Source organism: Rhinopithecus bieti, unplaced genomic scaffold (assembly GCF_001698545.2).
Source record: "Rhinopithecus bieti isolate Rb0 unplaced genomic scaffold, ASM169854v2 scaffold_2247, whole genome shotgun sequence".
In the NCBI taxonomy this organism is placed as follows: Eukaryota; Metazoa; Chordata; class Mammalia; order Primates; family Cercopithecidae; genus Rhinopithecus; species Rhinopithecus bieti.
This window is the reverse complement of record NW_016803732.1, coordinates 336,773-358,521: the sequence shown is the minus strand read 5'-3', so window position 1 is coordinate 358,521 and position 21,749 is coordinate 336,773. Positions and strand designations below refer to the sequence as shown.

General features: G+C 36.8%; 1 protein-coding gene and 1 long non-coding RNA gene across 2 annotated transcripts in view; one reads left to right on the top strand and one right to left on the bottom strand.

The window, feature by feature from the left end:
- The window catches only part of ZNF654 (zinc finger protein 654), a 91,607-nt gene that overhangs the window by 61,318 nt on the left and 8,540 nt on the right, over positions 1 to 21,749 (bottom strand). The window contains exon 2 of the mRNA XM_017852019.1: positions 2,632 to 2,777. Within this exon, the coding sequence (XP_017707508.1) occupies positions 2,632 to 2,777 (146 nt within the window). The remainder of the gene's footprint in view (positions 1 to 2,631; positions 2,778 to 21,749) is intronic.
- LOC108515337 (uncharacterized) lies at positions 5,985 to 19,918 on the top strand. Its single transcript, XR_001881499.1, has 3 exons — positions 5,985 to 6,174; positions 11,681 to 11,844; positions 19,886 to 19,918. It is a non-coding gene; the product is annotated as an uncharacterized LOC108515337 (long non-coding RNA).

The window sequence follows — 21,749 nt, the reverse complement described above, 5'->3', positions numbered from 1 at the left end:
TTTAGGTCAGGTGTGGTAGCTCACGCCTGTAATCCCAGAACTTTGGGAGCCTGGGGTGGGCAGATCATCTGAGGTCAGGAGTTCGAGACCAGCCTGGCCAACATGGTGAAATTCCATCTCTACTAAAAATACAAAAAATTAGCCAGGCATGGTGACGGATGCCTGTAATCCCAGTTACTCAGGAGGCTGACGCAGGAGAATTGCTTAAACCCAGGAGGAGGAGGCTGCAGTGAGCCAAGATCATGCCACTGCACTCTAGCCTGGGCAACAAAGCCAGACTCCATCCATCCATCCATAAATAAAGGTTTTTTTTTAAACTGCCTCACTCTTACAAATCTAAATAATACATTCTAAACTCTCCTTCCGTCCTACAATTTTAACTATATACAAATCAATTTTTAAAGAGGCACAATGTACATGCACATATTTAAATTTCTCTTTGGTTTTGTTTTATATTCTGGATTTCTTCTTCAGCTTTACATATTCCAACCTTCCTACAGAACTTTAAATTTTAACCATCATATTTTCTTAATTTCAAATTCATTTCTCATATCTCATTATTCCTTTCACACAGCATGATATTGATGATTTTAATGTTGTACATAACTTCTCAATTCTCTCTAGAAATGCTAATTATAGATTCTATATTTCATTTTATTTTCAACATTAACACTGTTTCTTTCAAAATTATTTTCACTTTTCATTGCATTTTTTCATATTGAAGGCATTTTGAATATCTGATGATTCTTAGATATTAATATGTAAAAATCAGGCCATATGTAAATAATTGGGAGCCCTATGAGCATGAGTCTGGAGTTTCTTGGCTGATGAATTTTTCTTGAGAGTAATGAAGGAATTAGCAGCCTCAATGAGGAATCTGTAAATGCTAGAACGCAAAAGTCATTGCTCCAGGGTTAATTTATATAGAGGAAATTAAAAAGTAGTAGAGGCTGAGTATCCCTTATCTGAAATGTTCAGAATTAGAAGTGTTTCAGGTTTTGGATTTCATAGTATTTGTATTTATACTTACTGATTGAGCATCCCTAATCCAGAAATCTGAAATCTGTAATGTTCCAATGAGCATTTCCTTTGAGTATCATGTCAGCAGTCAAAGAGTTGTGAATTTTGGAGCATTTCAGATGTCAGATTTTGGATTGTCACATTAGGGATACTCAACCTCTAATGCTGTTTCCCCACCCCAACCTGACCATAAGGCCTGGTGATTGAACTAAATAAAAAAAATTGTAATTAATTTCTTTATCTGCATCCTCCTCAAAATAAATGTTTCACATAATAATACTTATCCTATGAGACATACTCTGACACTTTCTATTGCAATTTGTAATGGTAAGTGATTTTATAAGCCACTGTTGTGGTGTGAGTACAATTTGAGGTATAAATAAATAACGGATGAAACTGTGACTTGTTCTGCTGTGTTTCAATGACCATTCCTCTATCTGCTTTCTGTCCCCCAGAAAACTGTAGAAATCATTCATTCACTGATAATCTTCATTTATTTTCATTCTCTTCTCTCTTTTACTTCTTTACTATCGTTTTAGTGGGTTCTTAGGAGGGCAGAAGGGATAATCACAAATGTTCAGTTTTTAATCTTTAATTTGAAGTTCTCTATAAGCATTTTTTAAAAACCAGGATTTTCAGCCGGGAGTGGTGGCTCACGCCTATAATCCCAGCACTTTGGAAGGCCGAGGTGGGCAGATCACCTCTCAGGAGTTCAAGACCAGCCTGGCCAACATGGTGAAACCCCATCTCCACTAAAAATACAACAATTATCTGGGTGTAGTGGTGCACACCTGTGGTCCCAAGTACTCTGGGGCTGAGGCATAAGAATCACTTGAACCTGGGAGGCAGAGGTTGCAGTGAACCAAGATCACACACCACTGCACTCTGGCCTGGGTGACAGAGAGACTCTGTCTCAAAAAAACAAAACAATGGTCCGGGCACAGTGGTTCATGCCTGTAATCCCAGCACTCTGGGAGGCCGAGGCGAGTGGATCACGAGGTCAGGAGATCGATACTATTCTGGTTAACACAGTGAAACCCCGTCTCTACTAAAAACACAAAAAAGCCGGGCGTGGTGGCGGGCGCCTGTAGTCCCAGCTACTCGGGAGGCTGAGGCAGGAGAATGGCGGGAACCCGGGAGGCGGAGCTTGCAGTGAGCCGAGATCGCGCCACTGCACTCCAGCCTGGGTGACAGAGCGAGACTCCCTCTCAAAAAAAAAAAGAACAACAACAAAACAAACAAACAGGATTTTCCTAACCTCCTTCTGGCCTGATGTAAGCTCTCTCTGCTAACTATCATAGCCTAAACTGCTGTATTCTGGGACTTAACCATTAGAACTTCCCAAGGCAATATGGAGAATTAAAAAGAAAAGTAAAGTGCTTGTAGCAACCAGAGGAATCTGTGTATCAAAATTCCATTTAACTATTAAAACTTAAAGTAAAATTATGGTTACATGTTCAAAATTAAACCTGAATACTTAAGTGAAAAAATAAACATTACTTTTTGTGGGAATAATTTAGGAAAGTTTTCTTCTTCAGAAGAAATTATCAAAACAAATTATCAAACACATCAAGAAAAATAATGCATTTATAAGAAGTAAAAAGTACTTACACAGCAAGGCTACTCAAAACATATTGTACGTGCTCACATTCATCTGGGAATGATGCACTGGCTGTTGTAAAACAACAAAGTGCAGTCTGAAGAACCTGAAGCTGTGGCAAAGGGACCTGCCATCTTCCAGCATAATCTTCAACCACCTGACAGGGAAGCAATCCAGATATTACTAGAGAAAATGCTCTCAACATCTCGAGTTTAAAAATTTGCATAAAAGTTACTGGATAAATTAAAATATTAGTTCAGCAGGAACACAGGTGACTGGAGGGAGGGATCTCTATACTGTTTATTTTCATGACATATATCTGAAAATAAAATCAATTATTATCTTTGAAAAGATGTAAAATATAGTGTATGAATGTCTGTACTATTCAACTGCCATTTTTTTTTAACCAAATTTTGTTAACTCATGCCCTTTATCTCCCATGTCCAGCTTTAGTGAAAATAATATTCAATATTAAAATAGCTAGCGAGTAGAATATAGTAATAAAGAAAATTAGAAATGATCATGCATTATCATTATCATTATTATAAGGCTCTAAGCATTCTGGCAATAAATGAATATTCTGGCAACAAAAGATATATGACATGATACTCTAATTATGAATATTTAACCTGTACCATATTATGGGGAAGAGTCGAGAAGACAGTCAGTCTCGGCTCTGTCACTTAACTAGTTTTATTAATCTGCTTAGGTCAACAGGTCATCTTACTTCTCAATGCATTAGTTTCCTCACTATAAAATGGAGATGACAATGCTCTCTGAAGCCAAATTGGGGTAATTTATGAGAAAACATTTTAGAAACATCAATTGCTATGTTGCAAGAATGCTATATTAAAACAATATATTATATTAACAAAATTCATCATCTAAAACTACTGTCTGCAGGCGAGATTTGGCCTGCCACCTGTTTTTGTACATCCACGAGGTAAAAGTGATTTTACATTTTAAGTGGCTGGAAAACAAATCACTTTGTGATATGTGAAAATTACATGAAATTCAAATTTCAATATCTATAAATAAGGTTTTATTGGAACACAACCAGGTTTATCCATTTATGTTTGTTTATGGCTGCTTTCCTGCTACAACAACTGAGTTCAGTAGTTGTGACAGAAAGAATATGGCTTACAAAGCCTTAAATATTTAATGTCTGTCCTTTTACAGAAAAAAGTTTGCTGACTCCTGATATTCAAGCTAAGAAAACTAGAATACAAAAGGCAAGAACAGAGCCAAAAAGACTTTTCACACTAATCACTTCCTACTGGGAGACAATTTTCCATGGGTCTCTCACATTTCTACAATTTTCAAAAGCCCTAGCTGACTTTATCTTTTGAAGATATTTATAGCAAGCAGCCTTGAAAAACAGAGATGATGTCTCCCTCCAGAGCAGAGAACCACTTTATATCCAGTATAATAAAGACATTGTCTCCCTCTAGGGCAAAGCTCAGGCAGATATGCTTGCAGACCATTGTAAAAGATTAGGGTTCCTTAAACTTGAGGTTCCTCAACTGTGATGAAAACCTACTAAGTGTAGAATCCACTTGGGCTACCATGTCAACTGTATGAGACTTGAGGTAGCAAGGGGCACCATCATAAACATGAAACTCATGCTGCTTGCTGTGCCATGATTAATAAAGTCCATTATCTCTGACTCAAGAGTTTCGTGTCTTCTGCCAGCACCTGTAAAACTGTGGCAGACAAACTTGAATAAAAGCTCACTCTTCACAGTTCTTGACAATTTCCAATAGCAATACCAGGTACTCATACATCTTTCCAATGTTTCTGGGAACACATACAGATAAAAAAGAAAGCTAAAGGAGATTGTTTCTGAACTTGTATCTCGTCTGGATCTTGCAGTTTTCACTAGCTGGAAAGTAAAAACCACTACTAACTATGCTGTCATCAGTACAGACGAAAAAAGGAGGAATGTTAGAAAAAACATTGGTAACCTGGCTCTAAATTTTCTCTTCCCTGAAGTCTCTAACCAGCTTTATTGCCTTTCCCTGGTTACCAAACCCCTACTCTGGTGCCACATAAAAAATAGGTACCCGACAGCCTCATATTTTTCTTGTTCACAGTCCATGTCTACTTGCAACCTTACCTGCTCCCTATTTATGGGTTGGGTTTATCTCCTTAGAAGAGAAGCTTTATACTTTCTCAGGTTCTGTTCTCATTATAGCTTCCTTCATTCATTCAGATTCAGCTACCAATCCATTGCCTGGTCTAGCTGAGCCCAAACCTAACGCAATACACGTCCTTGTGGACAACACTTCCATTAGGTTTGCTACAATACCATGAAAGGGACATAAACAAAATCAACTGAAATTTAGATACCATCTTACATTGTTTAATGTCGTGTCAGGCACTGTAATTCATTATAACACTATTTCTCTTTGAAATATTTTCTCTCTATATATATAAAATAAGTACATTACAGTGCCCTATTAAAATGAATTTTTTTTCCTGTGCTGTGAGTGCTATCATAGGCACTCAGCTAATCTGTGTGTTCTACCAGGCCACAAGGCAGTAAGCACATCTTTCACTTTCTTTCTTTTTTGGTATTCTAGTAGGTTGCCATTAACATAATGGTGGCCAGGATAATGCTGAAGCTGCTGCAAACATACAAGAATACTGTTTTCCAAGATCTTAAAAACCCACTCTTACTACAGTTCTAAACTTTTAAAGAAAATCGTCTAAGAAGCAGAAGATTAAGGCCAGCAATCTTTATGGATTGTGGAAGCCCTTTTCTCATTTTGAAGAGCATAACAAACATTACTATAGTGAATATTTACAGAAATTATAGGAATACTGCTGACAGAAGCAGTAGCCAAGGCCAGATGCATACTATGATATAAAGGGAGTTGAAGAGGACAGAGCTGATGCCAAAGAAAGATGTTAGACTATTCTAATAATCTGGCAGCACTTTCAAGAGCATATACTCTGCTCTAAATGGGATATAGTATATACTATAAAATGTCGTATCTTAATTGACCAAGGTAAATTAATGTGGGAATGAGAGAAGACTTGTCAGTCAAAACTGTCAAAATGTAAACTTAATATAAAACTATTAAGTTAAAATTACATTAAATCATTTAGGAACCCTAAAATATATCACCTAAATTGTTAAGCACTGATTTTTTTCCTCCTAAAATTCATATGTTGAAGCCCTAACCCTCAATGGGACTGTATTTGAAGATAGGGCTTTGAGGAAGTAATTAAGTTTCAATGAGGTCATAAAGGTGAAATCCTATTCCAGTAGAATTGGTGGTGAGGAGGAGGAAGAGTGAAGAAGAAGAGGGAGGAGGAGTGAGGAAGAGGGAGGAGCAGTGAGGAAGAGTGAGAGGCAAGAGGAGGAGTGAGGAGGGGGAGGGAAGAAAAGGAGGAGGCAGAAAGACCTCTCTCTTTCTCTATGCACATTCACCAAAGAATGGCCATGTGAGCACACAGCAAGAACAGGTCATCTACAAGCCATGAAAAGAGCCCTCACCAGAACATGACCATGGTGGCATCCTGATCTGGGAATTCCGGTCTCCAAAACTGTGAGAAAATAAATTTATGTTGTTTAAGCCACCCAGCATTTCCTTATGGCAGCCTAAGTAATACACAACTATTTAAACATATAAAGTGATCAAGTAAAACATTGGTATCTGTTTCTTAATTGACCTGTCCTTTTTTGTAATATAACAAAGAAAACTACCAAACATTAGTTTGTCACTGAGCAAACAATGATCTTCATATCTAAACCCATATTAACAGACTAGATCATTAACACAGTATCAAGCATGTCTTTATTTCTATTAGTTGGCTATTCACATCCCTGTTATTCTCTCCTCCCTGAAGACTCCCATTGTCATCAACTTTCCCTACCTCAAACACCTCACAGTTCATAGGTGTCAATCAAGCTATTCACTAATAAGTTCATCATTTGTTTACAGCGAATCCAGTCACTTTTAAAAACTGATTAACAGGCCAGGCACAGTGGCTCACGCCTGTAATCCCAATACTTTGGGAGGCCGAGGTGGGCGGATCACAAGGTCAAGAGATCGAGACCCTCCTAGCCAACATGGTGAAACCCTGTCTCTACTAAAAATACAAAAATTAGCTGGGCGTGGTGGCACACGCCTGTAGTCCTAGCTACTTGGGAGGCTAAGGCAGGAGAATCGCTTGAACTGGGAGGCAGACGTTGCAGTGAGCCGAGATCGTGCCACTGCACTCCAACCTGGCGACAAAGTGAGACTCTGTCTCAAAAAAAAAAAAAATTAACAAACCAGAAGACATGTCACAATGACCCTCCACATTTTAGGAGCGTCAAAGAATGGCTGTGATACACACCTGTATGAATGTGTTGAACATAGACTAATACAATCTGTGCACTGATAAGTTTGCTAATTTTCTAAATACCTAAAATGTTTTAAAACACATTAGGTTAGTCTTACCCCTTGAGTATGCTTATGTTATTCATATGTAATGTAGTTGTATATATAAAAATATTTCCTAGCTATCCATTGAGAGATCCTAGAAGCAATGGCTCTACAGTAACAGTAACACACTTAGTGCCCAAATCTTGGTCTCTAAACACCATTCTCCAATAAAATGAACAAAGCAGTTGATTCCAGAGCTGGGATAGGGAAAACACAAGATGAGCCTGGAACATCTTGTGTTGCCAGAAAGTAGAGAAATGCTGTGAAAAACAACAGGATATGAGAATATGGGAGTCAACCTGAAGGAGCTCCAAAAGGCTAAAGCTGGCACAACTTGAACAACAAAATAATGATAGCATTGGACTTTAATCATACAATAAATTAAATATATGTAAGTCCATACTGATACAAATAATAAATGTTAGCAATGAAACAGCTAGCTGTTTCTTACAGTGAAAGAAGGAAAAAGACAGAGAAGCACCACTAGGCAGACACCACAATGACAAATGTTGCAGACAACATCCATGCATTGATGTTAATAGTGAGTGAAAGTTTGAGGAGAAGCAGGATTTGCAGTCTCAAAGTATCTCCCCCAAGACATTTATCAACAGATACATAGACAGTAACATTAGAGTGGAAAATCCCCACAAACATAAACTTAAAGCCATCAAGGTAAATATCACCTGTGAACTATATAATAAAATACACTATTATCATGAATCTCTTCATAACAATACATTGAGAAAGACACAATGCCATTTTTGTGGTACTTCTGCCAAAAATGCATAGACTGATTCCAGTCACGAGAAAACATCAGACAAACCCAAACTGAGGGATATTCTAAAAAAATATTAATAACTGATCAGTGTTCTTCAAAAATGGCAAGCAAAGGCAAGGAAAGACTGAGGAACTGTTTGGAAGGGACTAAGGAGAAACAACTAAATACAACATGAGATCATGGATAACATCCTGCAATCGGAAAAGAACATTAGTGGAAAAATTTGAAAAGGTCTACAATTTTGTGACTATTGTACCAATGTTACTTTCCTGTTCTTGATAGCTGTACTGTATTCTGTAAGTCTAAAATTAGTTCAGTTTTAAAAATTTTAAAAACAAATCTATCTGTTCAACCTTTTCCCTCAACAGATTTTCTGGATGTTATTTGATAACATAAGCATATTTCTACATTTACTTTTTCTACTTTATTGCCTATTTGCACCTCAAGATTTGCCCTTGCCTGTAGGTATTATTTTAAGAGTCAGATGGAAAAATAAAGCAGGTAAATTGGCAGCAGAATGGAAAGAGTATAGGCTTTGGAAGCAGACAGAGCTAGGTTTGAATTCCAGCTCTGTCACTTATTAGCTGGTAAACTTAGCAAAGTCATTAAACTTCTATTCTAAATTACCTATAAAATGAATTTAATATCATTTTAACCACAGGCCTACTGAAAATTTAAGACATATATTAAAATATAGGATAATTTCTGGCATGTAACAAAGAAGAGCTATCAGATATAAAAATGGTAAAGATATAAAGTGCACCATTACTAGTGCACCTTGTTTTAAGAAAAGAAAATAACAAAATCAAGCTTGCTTTAGTGACAATTTCATTACATCATTAACAACTGGTTCATTATTTGTTTCCAAGTATGATCAATTACAACGAATTTTACTCACTTTTAGCAAGCAAACAGATCACTCCTAAATAAAATCTGAAAACGACTGCCGAGTTTCAGCTATTTAGTTCGATACTCATCTGACAAACGAAGCATATCCTACATACGGCAATATAAATAAAACGCTACATGCCTGAACAGATACCTGAAGACTCACTGTTTTTACAATTCTCCCTGGAGAGTGAAAAAGATAAATTGTTTGGAAAAAAGAGAGTCACTTGTCAATTTGACCTTTTCTATCAGGATAATCATGTAATGGAAATCTAAAAGTCATGTTTAAAAAAAAAAAAAAAAAACACCAAAATGGTTTAGAAATACATTCCAAGTTAAAAGTTGTTGGAAATATGCAAAGAACATAATCTACAGTAGCAAGCAACTAAAACCTGGTACTTCTGGGGGCTTAGTAAAGCATACTGTTCAACTCACTACTCCTTAAAAGCTGGTATTTATACAACATTAATGTATTTGATAGGTTCTGTAAATGTAGTAAGACAGAACCTTTTCAAAATGGAAAATGGAGTAAGCATCTCTCTAAAATATTAATATTCCATGCAATCATACTGTTAAAAGGAATCTTGAAGATTATCTAGTCCAACCTACCAACCAGAGCAAAAATACCCATTACAGTATCACTCCCAGAGAGTTAACCAACATGAATACTGTTACTGATGGGGAATGCAACATCTCAAATGACAATTTACTTAACTTTACAGACAACTTTATTAGAAAATTATTCATTATGAAGCAAAAACAGATAGATGTGACATCCATCTATCAGCTCTAGTTTGAAGTTTTAAAATTATGTAAATAAAACATCCAGCACTTTGGGAGGCCGAGATGGGCGGATCACGAGGTCAGGAGATCGAGACCATCCTGGCTAACACGGTGAAACCCCGTCTCTACTAAAAATACAAATGGCGTAAACCCGGGAGGCGGAGCTTGCAGTGAGCTGAGATCCGGCCACTGCACTCCAGCCTGGGCGACAGAGCGAGACTCCATCTCAAAAAAAAAAAAAACATGCAATATCCCATCAAATATTATAAGGCAGCTATCAGATACATCTTTATTATAGTCTCTACTTAGATTAAATATCTGCTATCCTTTCATCATTTTAACTATTTCTCCATAGTCTACAAAATTTTCAGTTCTCATTAGCATATCTGTCTGTGCTCCAAAATGTGCATGTTCCTCTTAAACAAAGCTCCCAAAATGTAACATAAGACTTCCGTCAACTCTAGTCAGAATTAGTTGGACTATCATCTCCCTGTTTTTGACTCTATGATAATATTAATTTAGCTTGAAGTTACTTTAGTTTGACTCAGCAAAAATACTTTTTCATATAGATCCCATAACTTTTTATAGTTGATTTTTTACGGTATAACTGTATGTTAATCCTCTCACTTTTCCCATTCTTAGTTTCAGCCCAAACCTTCAACACTGCCTTTTTAGCCAATACATTAGCATTTCCTCCTAGTTTGTGGCACCTATAAATCTGAAAAGTTAGTTTTTTATTTTATCATCAAAGTTGTATACAAAAAAAATTCACACAGAGATATTTATAATAGTACCAAGTTCATTTCCTTAGCTATCCTTAGAACCATTAATCAGTATTCTTTAGGCAAGAGTGTTAAGTCAGTTACTAATACCAATCCATCCCCCATCTCCCTATCTATCTATAAGAATACTATGAGAAGTTTTGTATACAAAACCATGCTGAAATCCATATATGCTGAGTCTGTCATCTCTCTCATAGCCATTACCAGTAATCCATTTTTTTAAAGTAGAAACAAAAATTTGGAATGACCTGATTTAATGAACCCATAGTGATGGCTAGAAATGAAGAGCTCCCTTTCTAACCATCAATAATTTTGCTCAACATTATATTACTTTTAGTGGTCATCTGTTCCCATAACCTACCTTTTTGAAAAACAGAATATTTCCCCATATCTGGACTAACATTATGTCTTCAGTTATTTGTATCTTCAAATCTTAAATAAAGTGTTTCCTGTCCCACCCCTCCCCAGTATCCTGGGATGAGATTTAAACTTATTTAAAATACCCTATCAGCTTTCCCTACCTGTTTTGGGCTTTAATACTTTTAACCACAGTTAGTTACTAATTTGAAAATCATTCACCTTGTTAGAAATTTCAAAAATAAAATGAAGTAGTTTTATTTTTCTATGCAAAGCAGAGGGTCTACCCCCTTCATTCACACCGGCTGATTTAATAGAAGATAATGAACATGCACAAGAAGGAATGAAATTAAATAATGTTATAGGAATTAATTCCATCCAAGAAGAAAGAATATGTATCAAAACCCTACTAACTAGTTTAACAAAGAAATCAGTCAGATACTCACAAAAGTTTCAAATGTAATAAGTATTATACTTGCTAATATAGGGATTCCAGAATTAGCATATTAAGCATGTTTTATATCAAATACAAAGAAATTATACAAAGGAATTCAGCCTATGAAGTAGTTTTATTTACATTCACAATAGTCACCTAAAATTCAACATATATACAAAACAAGGGGCTTTGGTGACTCATGAAATACAGTGAAGCTACAACACAGAGTATACAGAATTACTTCTACACATAAAAAAAAAAAAACCTTGGTTTTCAGAAATGATTTCCATTAAACACACAGTAAATAACTCTTTGAACCAAGACATTTGACATTAATATTTAAAATCAGTTGTGACTTCTTCAGTTTTTTAAAATATTCTGTTAAATTGCATTCTGTTAGTTTACATAAAAATAGTATTACAGCATGTTTCATTTATCTTTCCTATGTGTTATTTTGAAAAGGTATCCCTATCTCAGAAGCAGTATAATTTTCTGACATTCCCACAAATGCAAGTTTTCATAGATATATTTCATAAATTAAATGAAGAACAATGATTCCCCATACAAATTTAAGTCTGTAACTTTTTCTCTTTTTTGTAGCAACCAACATTTTTTAAGCCACGGCAAAGAAATGGAAAACAGACTGCCTATATTGGTGCGTGAAAGAGAGATGAGTAGAGAAGGCTAAACAACAAAATTCATTCAGAATCCTCCTCCTCTACTCTGATCCTTGTATTTTATCCTCTTCCTAAATTCTGGACATGGTAAGTTTGGGGCAAACTTTTTCTCTTTTCCTCTACATTCCTGTTTATAAAATAAGAACTTACTCCATCTCAAAAAATACTAGTGAAAGAATGATTTTCCTCCTTCCCTAAAATTCTTTCACTCCATGGAAGTAAAATCAACAATACTAATAAGAGTCTATCAGCTCCTGGCCAAGGTTAATGTATTGGTCTGGTTCTCATATCCCTCTTGAGTTGTCTACTTCCACCACGTTTGAGGCAGGTCAGAGTCCTCCATGTGGCAGCTTAGGTATCTGCCTAAAGATCCAAATGTCCTCTTATAAATAGTAGGTCATTATAAAGGCTTTTGATGAATTTTGACCCCTGCCAATTTTTCCTTTGATTCCAAAATCAGAGCTGAGAGTAGTATATTAAATGCTTCCTTCATAAATATTAAAATTGGTGCATGGACAAGGGAACCCCAAAATATATGCACAAGAAGTACATGAAGATCAGATTAAAATAAGAGATGAACAAACACCAACTCTAGGATGAGGTTTGCTCAGTTTCAAGAACTAAATTTGTTTAAAAAAAAAAAAAACAACAGATGATGCACTCACAATTAACAGTGGAAGAATTAAAGAAAAATAAAAGGAGGGCATACTGATTAAGATAGAAGAGGGACTTCCTTAGGAATAAGAGTTTACTCTTAGAGGCTAGACTAGACAGGTATCAAAAAAGAAAAGGAGATACATATCGGAAGTAACTGTACTTAAAGATGAAATTAGAGGGAAAAAAAAGAATAGAGATGTTACTGAAAATAAAGGAAGGGTGACTGGTTACAAAAGTACCTAACTGCGGGACAGAAGGTAACGATGGGATGGAAATGTCAAGAGTGAACCAGACTGGAGATCCAACTATGGCAATATGGCAAAAGCTTGCTTTTTAAAAGGCAGATAGAAAGTCTATAATAAAAGCAACTGAAAAACCACACCTTGAAGACTGAGACTACTATACAAGTAATATAAAATCTGTACAGATTTGATAAAAAGCAGGGAGATTACCTTAAAATATCTGAAGCATTTCAGGTGCATTTCAGGTTACTAGTTACTACAAATGACAACATATGGTATGGCACTATGCCATAAAGAAAAGTGCTCCAGAAAGTCAAAGTTAGGTCTCAGGGGAGTGAATGGGAAAAGCTATGCTGAAAAGAAACAAAGTTAAGAGGTCAGTCTTGGGTTCAATGTTGTGCTGGTAAGATTTTTTTTCTTAAGTCAGAGACGAGAGTGAGCAAAATTTGCTTGATATTGAATGCTTTTTGATGAACTTGGAACTCCTTGACTTTCCTTCTCTAACAATATGGAAGACACTACAAGAGATAACGGAAGGAACAAAAAAACCAAGAGAAAAGAAAAGGAAGATAGGCGAGGCAAATTTAAGAACAGGCTCAAATGTAAACAAACACAAAAACCAGCTGCTTATCTGAAATGACATATCCCACTATTGCTGAAAGAAATGTAACAAAAAGGAATGTTTATTCTACCAATAAAGTAGAACAAATTATGCAAGGCCTAGAATAATTAAAAGCAGAGCAAAGAAAAGGTCTAAAAGAGCAAGCAGCAGAAGAGATATTGTTTTTACTGGGCTCCTAAAAGCACAGACTTCAGAAACGACAAAAGCATTTCCACTTTAGGTACCCATTCAAAGGTTATTATCCAAATAATACAAATATGGGGCACAAAAGAGTGTTTTATGATAGGCCTAAAACTTTCAGGGGGCATGGCAACAGTCTAGGTAGCACAGGACTAAAAATGTCTTGGCACACGTTTGGGGCTAGAGAAATACAGATGCAAGAGCAGAACACAGGTTGTGGAGACTGCAAGGCAATGACTATGCTTGAAGCTTTACAAACTACAAGTAAGTGATATGCTCTTTGTAACAGGCAGTAGAAGTGGTGCCACTAAACAGATTCCATACTTATTTCAGCATAAGGAGTACTGGGAAAACACAGAAGAAACAGAAATTAAAAGCTTTTAATATGATGGAAATCTAAAGTAGGAAACATCAATTAAGATGAAGTACCTAGGGCTACCATCCATGGAAATTTGTAAACTTTGCAATAAGACAGAAATTCGGATACTACTTTCAGGAAGGAGTAAATAGGGTAAGAGCACCCTCCACAAAATATGGTAAACAGACAGTGGCACAATTAACCACTTGATGAGTTTTCCTAGTAAAATATAAGCACAAGTTATGGCCACTGGCAGTTGGCACAACTAACTGGCACACTGGTGAGCCTGGTGAGATTGAAAACAACATTCACTTGGTATCCTGTTTTCTGTACATCCATCATCCTTCTGATATCACTAATTTTTACTGGCAAAAGTAATTCCCTGAATTTAGTACATAGTATAGTTGACAGAAATATTAGTGTATTTCTAAATTTAATGTGTATTGGGTTGGGTGCAGTAATAAATGTTTGCCCTACTGATCTTCAAGACCCTTATGAAAGTAAGACACAGGCCGGGCGCAGTGGTCACACTTGTAATCCCAGCACTTCGGAAGGCCAAGGCGGGCAGATCATTTGAGGTGAGTTCAAGGCCAGCCTGGCCAACAGGGTGAAACCCCGCCTCTACTAAAAATATAAAAAGTAGCCGGGCGTGGCAGTGGGTGCCTGTAATCCCAGCTACTTGGGAGGCTGAGGCAGGAGAATCGCTTCAACCTGGGAGGCAGAGGTTGCAGTGAGCCGAGATCAGCCACTGCACTCCAGCCTGGGAGAAAAAATAAGACTCAGTCTCAAACAAAAAAAAAGAAAAAAGTAAGACACAAAAGAGACTGGAAGTTAAAGAATTCTCCTTTAGAAGGCTAAAAGAAGCCACTCCCAATCAGAGGAAGACAAACCAAGTTGCAGCTCCTGAAAAATACCCATCTCTGCATCACAGGGGCACGAGAGACCCACTGGCTCTGATTAAGTAATACTCTAGAAAGGGAAGAATTTGGGATCTTAATATCTTTAGACTCCAGACTTTAATTTTTCTTTGTGAACTCAAAAATGGGAGACAAATGATCAAATCTGGTAGATTCTTATTTTTGTGGACATTTGGTCCCCTGTACCAAAGCTACTTATGTCCTCAAATTAAAACTGGAAATTTTGAACTAAAAAACTATCATAGGTTAATTAGCTTTCTCAAACACAGAAACTGCCTCTCTTAAAAAGCCTTATACTCTAAGTACTGGGATATTACTAAAAGGAGAAAATAAATTATGAGTTTTACATTTTGGTAAACTTTACCATAAGTTACTAGAAAATCCACTGCTTTGTTCTTAAATAGGGATAAATATACTCAAGATTAATTAAAATGTACATTGTAGCGACTGATGAACAATTTTATTCTTCCTTTTTTAAAAGAATGCACTAACTCTTCAAACCCAATAGAACCAAAACTATGCTGTTCGTTTAGATATCTTAATTGTTTCTCCCACCACTTATTGTTAATACCATCACTATACTCTCAGATATTTAGATTAGAAACCCAATATAATTTCATAGAATTCTTAGGTGCCTTGTCTCCACTTTTAGCAAAATGCTAAGTACTTTATTGTACATAATATTCCTTGAAACTGTTCCAGCCACTCCATGTTCATTGCCATTATTCAGCCAGGCCCTCAATTTCTTTTCTGGGATACTTCGATAGCTTACTTTTTTTATGTAGACTTTCATTCTTTACCTCCTGTGGTATCTTAAAACAATATTTTAAGATTAATAATGGCATGACTTTGCCCTTAAATGCTACATTATCCCACAGAATTCAAACCCCTAAGCCAAGCCTCAATCCATTTTTCCAATTTATTATCTACCAATACTTTATTTTGAGTCTATGTTCTAGTCCAGTGGCTCTCAAACTTTAGCATGCATCAGAATCATCGGGAAAATGTGACAGTCACATTGCTGAACCCTAGTCCCACAGTTCCAGATTCTGTAGGTCTGGGTGGAGCCAATAATTTGTACTGCTAATAGTTTGCAGGTGATGCTCATACTGCTGGTCTGGAGATCCACACATTAAGAACCATAGTTCTAATCAATTAACTACTGCCATTAATAAATATGCCATGACGGATTAGCTCCTCTACTTAAAATGTCCACCTACCCCATACTATTTCCTTTCTTCATGCGTACATTTTAATACTAACAACTTTTTAAGAGTCAAGTCAAATGCTGTTTCATCCATTAAAATTTTCCAAATTATCTCTATCAGAAATGGTCTCTCTGTGAACTCGCATAGGAATTAAAATAATGGCACTAATCACATTTTCCCTATTTTAGAGTTTATTTATATTTATTCATTAATTTATTCAAACCTTAGAGTGCCTACTGTGTACCAAGTTCACTGATGCTTTCATTTTTTTGTGGAGGAATAAGAGGTAAATGAATGTATATTAGATGGTGTTAAGTACCTTAAAATAATATTAATAAAACACAGGTAAGGAGAAAAAGAATATTAGAGATAGGATGCTACTTTACATGGGGTGTTCAGGGGAAGGCCTCTATCTCTCTAATAAGAGGCTATCTGAGCAGGATCCCACAGCAAACTATATAGATATCCAAATGAAACATGTTCCTGGCAGACAAAACAAAAGCCAAGAAGCAGATGCATACAAGGAGTGGCAAAAACACTAGTGCTGGTGAGTGTATGGTAATAAAAGAAAAAGTCACAATGCTAGATGGGGCAGGATTATGGAGCCCTGTGGTCCACTCTAAGGATTTTGGCTTTGACTCTGAGAAAAGTATGGAAGGTCTGGAAGAGACCTCACTCATATCTTTAAAAGGATCACATTGACTGCTGCATAAAGAATAAACTGAAAGTGAGGAAAGGTAGAAACAAGGAAATAAAATAATCCAGGAGAAAGATAACTACGGTTTGGATCAGGGTCATAACAGACAGAAATAATGGTTAGATATGCCTTTTCCCCCTTACTAGATAATTCAGTTCCTTTAGGGCAAGGATTGTGTGGTTTTTCCTTTAAATTCCCTATAATCACTAAAATGACGCTTTTCACATAGCACCTATTATTTTCTTAAAGGAATACCCTCTGCAATACTCAATTATTGTACCTTATGTATGTAGATTTATGCCTAAGATATCTAAGAATATTCAATTGATTGATATTAAGAAAAAGCAATTTATGTACTGTCTAACAAGACAAATACAGCATTTTATGAGGACTTAAAAGTTATGAGCATTTAATAGTTGTTGAAGTTAACTTCAAAATATGAGAGAGAAGATAAAAAGTCTTAAAAGTTAAGTACAAAATGGCTTCACTTGATACAGAAATTTTTTTGATTTTTTTTTTTTTGTGACGGAGTCTCACTCTTGTCGCCCAGGCTGAAGTGCAATAGCGCGATCTCACTTCACTGCAACCTCTGCCTCCCGGATTCAAGTGATTCTCTTGCCTCATCCTCCTGAGTAGCTGAGATTAAAGGAACCCACCAGCAAGTCCAGCTAATTTTTGTGGGGTTTTTTTGTTTGTTTGTTTGAGACGGAGTGTCGCTCTGTCGCCCAGGTTGGAGTGTAGTGGCGCGATCTCGGCTCACTGCCAGCTCCGCCTCCTGGGTTCACGCCATTCTCCTGCCTCAGCCTCCCGAGTAGCTGGGACTACAGGCGCCCCCACCACGCCGGGCTAATTTTTTTTTGTATTTTTAGTAGAGACGGGGTTTCACCGAGTTAGCCAGGATAGTCTCCATCTCCTGACCTCGTGATCCGCCTGCCTTGGCAGCGGGATTACAAAGTGCTGGGATTACAGGCGTGAGCCACCGCGCCACGCCAATTTTTGTGTCTTTAGTGGAGATGGAGTTTAACCCTGTTGGCCAGGCAGGTGTCCAACTCCTGACCTCAGGTGATCTGCCCGCCTTGGCCTCCCAAAGGGCTGGGATTACAGCCGTGAGCCAACACACCCGGCCCAATACAAAAGTTTTTAAGAAACGAGATAACAATTTCTGTCTTTTTAAATAAAATCAAGAATTGGGGAACTGCATAATACAGTTTTAGGTGCCAGGAAGGAAAGCAAAAATTGTGTATCTACTCTAAGTTTATAAACACAGGATGACAGGATGATATGCAGGAAATCAAAGTAATAAATTGAGAAAAGAATGAGTTTTAACATTCTCACAACTCTCTTCTACCTACGTTTTATATCTTTCCCTCCTCTTGATTATGCTTTATGTTTTATACTCACTACATTAAATTTGGATAATATATGAGAAAAAAGTATCCATCACTGCACTGCCCACATATAACTACTATTAACATCTTGATCCCTTTTCCAGCTGTGTGTCTTAAGGTAGCTGCTTAATCTCTCAGAGTCTCAGCTGCATCATTCACAAAATGATGATAAAAACAGTACTTATGGCTGGGCGCGGTGGCTCAAGCCTGTAATCCCAGCACTTTGGGAGGCCGAGACGAGCAGATCACGAGGTCAGGAGATCTAGACCATCCTGGCTAACACGGTGAAACCCCGTCTCTACTAAAAAACACAAAAAAAAACTAGCCTAGCCGGGCGAGGTGGCGGGCGCCTGTAGTCCCAGCTACTGGGGAGGCTGAGGCAGGAGAATGGCGTGAATCCGGGAGGCGGAGCTTGCAGTGAGCTGAGATCCGGCCACTGCACTCCAGCCCAGGCGACAGAGCGAGACTCCGTCTCAAACAAACAAAACAAAAAACAAAAAACAAAAACAACAACAAAAAAAAACAGTATTTCACAGAGTCGCTGCAAAGGATAAATGAGAATCTAGGACAGGAACTGACATACTTTTTCTTAAGGGGCCAGAAAGTAGCTTATCGGCCATACTTTCTCCAACCCAATTATTCAGCCCTGCTGTTGTATCATGAAAGCAATCACAGAATATATAAAATTAAATGGGCAAACACCAATATGATTTATTTGCAAAAAAAAAAAAAAAAAACCCGGCAGTGTTGCCTTTGCCACAGTGGTGTATAGTAAAGGTTCATAACTTTTTTCGGTGTGTCTGGATTATTGTTGGGTTGGACTTGTTTGGCAAGTTTTGAAATTCTTAAAAGAATCTGATTGAAAAAAAAAAAAATTTAGATCTGCTCACCAAGAAAATGCAAATAAAACTTTACATAGACACTGAAAAGATCATTTTTATGGCTGCATAAAATTTTAATTTATGGGAGATGAAAAGATATTCACCTATTTTAGATGTTCTGGTTTCCTATTTTAATTCATTCATTACATTAATTATAATTAATGCTATGAAGAATAGTATTGTGTCCAAATTTATAACTCCTCATAAATGAATGCTATCAGGAAAATGACTAAGTCAAAAGGTACAAATTAGTTTAAGGTTTCTAACATAGCTTGGTAAATTGTAGTCCAGAAAAGTTGTGGTGATCTGTACTCCCATCAGCTGAAAGAGATCTTCATGCTCTCATAAGAATGGAATATATGTAAATTTTAGACTTTAAAAATAAATTCTGTAATTTGAGAGATTTGTCAAACCACAGTAAGACAGATAAAGGCCAAAAAAGCACATTCATTGTATTTGGGACTGGCAAGATTTCCAGATATTCAAGGTTAAATCTAAATATGGAGAGACAAACTTTAATCATTTATGATAAACATTTAAAACACATCCCATACCCTCCTACTTTCAAAACACAAGATAATAGACATAAAATAACTTCTACTGGTTTGTAGTCACCATAACTTTTGTATTTTGAGAACTGCTATAATTTGTGTAATATATTATATGAGATACTGAAGTCCAGTACATTAACACTCTATAATGTCAACTTTCCAAAGCAATGGTGAATACAAAAATAACTGAAAGACTCTCCATCTAAGTAGTAGGAAAGTCACTGATGTGAATGTTGAAGCTTGTCAATTATATAAGGCACTGGGGATATAGTGGTAAGCAAACATTGTCCTGTTTTGTGTAGTTAAGTGAGATGAAGAAAAGTTATAACTGAGCCATTGTTACTATCTCATCTAAGCATATCCCATTCAAGTGAGTTGGGGGTGGACTAAGAGTTGAGAATCACTTTTTTTTTTTTTTTTTAAACAGAGTCTCACTTCGTCACCCAGGTTGAAGTGCAGTGGCACGATCCAGACGCACTGCAACCTCCGCCTCCAGAGTTCAAGTGATTCTCCTGCCTCAGCCTCCCGACTAACTGGGAATACAGACATGCACCATCATGCCCGACTAATTTTTGTATTTTTAATAGACATGGGGTTTCACCATGTTGGCCAGGCTGGCCTTGAACTCCTGGACTCAGGTAATCTACCTGCCTCGGCCTCCCAAAGTACTGGGATTACAGGTGTAAGCCACCGCGCCTGGCCTGAGAATCACCTCTGATGGGGAACTTCTGCTAGATTGAATTTGACTTTTTTCTTCTGTTTCACATTTATGAACATCTTTAATTTCTGCTGCCTGGAGTCTTTTCAAGAGTGTCCATTCCAATGCTTCCACTCAATCAAAATTGCTTTAGTAAGCTACAGTACATATCAAATATATATGCACAGATGATACAATAGATACCAAATGCTTATTCCTAGATACAATACAATGTATATGTATACTGTGGAGGCTGAGTGCACAGGCTGGCTTTTGACTGTCAAACTGGCTAGGTTACAGTCTGATTATCACATAGTAGGTACAGGACTTAGTCAAGCCATCTCTTCTGGTCTTAGTTTCCTGACCTATAAAAATGAGAATAATGGCACATAGCTTGTAGGGTAGTGGATTAAATAAGCTAAAACAGGTAAAGGACTTATCGCAGTCCCTGATTCATGAAAAGCATTCAAAATGAGTTATATACATATATACAGCATATACATATACAAAGCATTCCCATAGTAGCTTTCAGATATTAAAAACATTAACATACACAAATCAAATCACTAGGAATAGTATTTATAATATTTCAACTTTAGAGTAACCAAAACATACTGGTTAATGTCAATAAACTCTAGTTGTAGAAATACATATTAACAAACTGTACATAATTTATTATGACATTATATATGCACACTTATCTTCACAGTACACAGGGCAATTTTGTGCACCTGTCTATTAATATGTACTGATACAACCACTTCTATTCTCCTTTCACTTCTCTGTACTATGTTTGGCCACAAGTGGAGCCCGAAAATGAACCTGTCTGCTGTCTGTCCCTTTCTTTCTCAAAGTGAATTAACTGATTTATCATAGTCTACACCCAATTCTGAATGAATGTAACTCATTTTTTATGCCTTCACCTAGACAAATAAGCTGATGAACAAAGGTATATACTAGTGGTCACTCTGCATTCACAATGATCAAATTCAAATGGTTCAATTCAACATACCTCTCTAATCAGCTACCAACCACTTCCATGTACTCTTAACAAATGAACTTTACTCCTACCACGAAAACTCCTATATAAAGTAACACCCCTCCACTTGTGCTTTCAGTGTTGTCCTTCCTCCCCTTCAGGGGTCTTATAATATAGATAATCCCTTCTTTTGTAGATTTGTAGCTTCCTTTCAAATGGATCATTCTCACTAGATTTTAAGTGTACACAGCTCACACCAATTTACTAAAAGAAAAAAAAGAAAAGAAAATTGTTACCTTCAATCCACAATGCCTCCAGTTACCACCATATCTTTCCTTCTCCTTTATAGGTTATTTATACTTACTGTCTATTCCTTCGCCTCCCACTCTTGGAACTACTCCAGCCTGACTCCTGATCCCATCACTACACCAAAACAGCTCTATTTAGAGTCACCCAAGACTCCATGTTAATTCAACAATTGGATCTCAACAGTTTGCAATGCCAGTTACCATTCACCCCATCTTAAAACATTCTCTTCCCTTGCCTTTTGTGACACCACAGTTCTCTGGATTTTTGAAACCTCTTTAATCCTTCTCAAACTTTATTTGAAGACTC